At 39.2% G+C, this 2,629-nt stretch overlaps 1 protein-coding gene across 1 annotated transcript in view; it reads right to left on the bottom strand.

Annotated features, from left to right (window-relative positions):
- The window catches only part of LOC122071361 (ran-binding protein M homolog), a 29,527-nt gene that overhangs the window by 9,592 nt on the left and 17,306 nt on the right, over positions 1-2,629 (bottom strand). The window contains exon 8 of the mRNA XM_042635699.1: positions 736-804. Within this exon, the coding sequence (XP_042491633.1) occupies positions 736-804 (69 nt within the window). The remainder of the gene's footprint in view (positions 1-735; positions 805-2,629) is intronic.

Here is a 2,629-nt window from a genome sequence, read left to right as displayed (position 1 = left end):
AAAAAAAAAAAACCCAAGCAGTTCCAACATCACAAGAGGTCCAAGGTATCCAAAACACAATTCCCAACAAAGCCCCAACAATCCTACAAAATGGGCCCATAAAATCACCCATGGGGTCAGACAACATGAACAGGTGAGTTGCCATCTTCCTTTCAGCCCGTCTTAAGTGGCCTATGTCATGGAGAATAGACCAAGAATGCAACCACCAATGCAGCATGTCACATGATTTCACCTTTCCCGATCAGATATCCCATGGAATAGTTGTCAAGGTGTCGCCTGGGATGCCTTGGTTAACTAGGTGGGCGCCTTGTTGGCTTCACCTAGTTTTCAAGCCCTTGCTATACCCATGGGTCGCCTAGACGCCATGACAACTATGCATGGAGCAATCCCAAATTAGTGCATGTAGAAACAGAAATTTAGGGAAAGGTTTGGTCTGACCTAATTCAGGCTCAAGAAAATATACCACTTGCTGTTTTAGGTCCACAATCTAGTGCACTGATGCTGGCTACAAATGGCACATCTCTTATCTGGTGGCCCAGGCATTACTTTCCATAAGATTACTCTTTTGTAATTAACTGGATTCACAATAAGAGTATAGGAAAGAGAGAGAGAGATGAATAAAATAGCTTCATCTCTACAGTGTTTCGCATTAGCACATCCATCCATCTAATGATAATATAAATATATATATATATATATTTTACACTGAAACAATGCATGTGTGTAGCAATATACCTGTACAATCTGAGGATACCAATCTCGAAGTTTACCAAACACAGAATCAAGCTCTCCACTCCTGATAAGCTTCATCAGTAGAGAAAATAGGTCAGAGAATATAACATGAATTTTTTTTATTATGTTGTTTATTGTAGCAGGAAACAAGAAATGCAAATACTGTTAACAAATGCAGACACGGCTCAATGATTACTGGAAACATTTAAAGACAAGGCAACAACTGTAATATTAAAAAAAAAAAAGAAATAACAAGAAAAATAAATGACAACTAAAACTAAACAATTGGAAAAAAGATCTTATGATCAAGTGATCAGCATGGCATTGCTTGTATCACGAACACTGGGTGTTGGCTTAAAAATTTGAAGAATGAGTTGTCCATAATCAATGCCATCATTCTCCAACCAAGCTTTTATTGCTTCATCTGGTCTGACCAGGAAATCAAGAAATCCAGTCAGCGCATGTCAGTTAACTAGTCTTTTCAGTGAGACTTGCAACACTAAGTTGTTCTCCACTGGCATAAATCAGAGAAAGATTAACAAAATAACGGACTGTAATCAGCAATCAGTCCTCATATTGCAACAAAGGAAGGGAGAAAGCAAGGGGGTCATTCCCCTCATTTACACCTCAGCCACATAATAGCCCATATAAAATTTGACATTTTGAAAGGGCAAAACAGTGCTACCTTTGCTCATTTGATGCCATTACTTTATTTGCATAATAGCCCATATAAAATTTGACATTTTGAAAGGGCAAACCAGGGCAACCTTTGCTCATTTGACGCCATTACGTTATTATGCCCCCCCCCCTTTTTTTTTGATAAATGAATCAGTCAAGGAAAGTAGAACTGGAAAATCTTCTTCATTGTTACTAATCCAGAGCATGAAACCCTTACCACCACTGTCTCATTTATATGCCATTAAAATTGTTACCAGACACTGACAAAGCAGGACAAGAATGGTAAATAGGAAAATGCGGCATGGGAGGAGAAATATAGCCAGTGAGGTTTATTCTTACAGCAGGAGATATACATCACAATGGGCTGGCATTGGAGTGAAAGATGCAAGCACAACAGATGATAAAGAGTTAGGGGCAACGGTCGAACCCAATAAATTTAAAAGGAACCAAAATTCTTCATTATTGATTCTACCCATCTGACCATCTGATGTGAAAACCGGTAAGTTTCTAACACTATGCTCCAAATAATTTAGATTCTCTACAATGAATTCTGACCTAACCCTCCATAACAACCAAAACCAATGTCCATACAAATGCATATGACTCCAAATGTTTCTCTCTACCACCATTTCTTCCTATGCAAAGCACATGGATTTCAGCTACATATACATTTATTGTATGCCTACAATTTCTTGATTGGTTATCAATGTTTCAGAAAGCACAATCACTCTCACTACTTGTACAAATAGATGCCGCAGGGGCATATTGGTCCACTCCACCATAACAGACTCTACTCAAGTAAGTTGGTTATGGGCCTTATGGCTGGGGGGACATTATAAATAAAGGTCTTGGATGCTGGTCCAAGAATTCCAGTCCTAACCCATTCTGTTAACATGGTATCAGAGCCTCCAAAAGTCTGATCTAGGTTTAACCGTTCCATCCTCTCTATCGCCTCTCACCTCTTCACCCTTTCTCGATCTTTATCCCTCTACCTCATTTGATTGTCCTCTCCTTTCTCAAAGGGAAGCATTAATGAGGTGATCCATGGATCTAATTGATGCCCTAGACCTTACCTCAAACAAAGCATGAAATAGTTATCTTCTTGGATCGATAGTTGTGGCCCCCTTCTGCAATTTTGGAATCTGCACCTATGAGGATCGATTCCTCTCTCTTATTGAAGATCAAGTCCTCCCTTCATTGAAGAATCGAGTTTTTGCAT

This window comes from Macadamia integrifolia, unplaced genomic scaffold (genome assembly GCF_013358625.1).
Source record: "Macadamia integrifolia cultivar HAES 741 unplaced genomic scaffold, SCU_Mint_v3 scaffold_216A, whole genome shotgun sequence".
NCBI classification, from domain to species: Eukaryota; Viridiplantae; Streptophyta; class Magnoliopsida; order Proteales; family Proteaceae; genus Macadamia; species Macadamia integrifolia.
The sequence above is the reverse complement of the archived record's forward strand: the minus strand, read 5'-3'. Positions and strand labels throughout refer to the sequence as shown.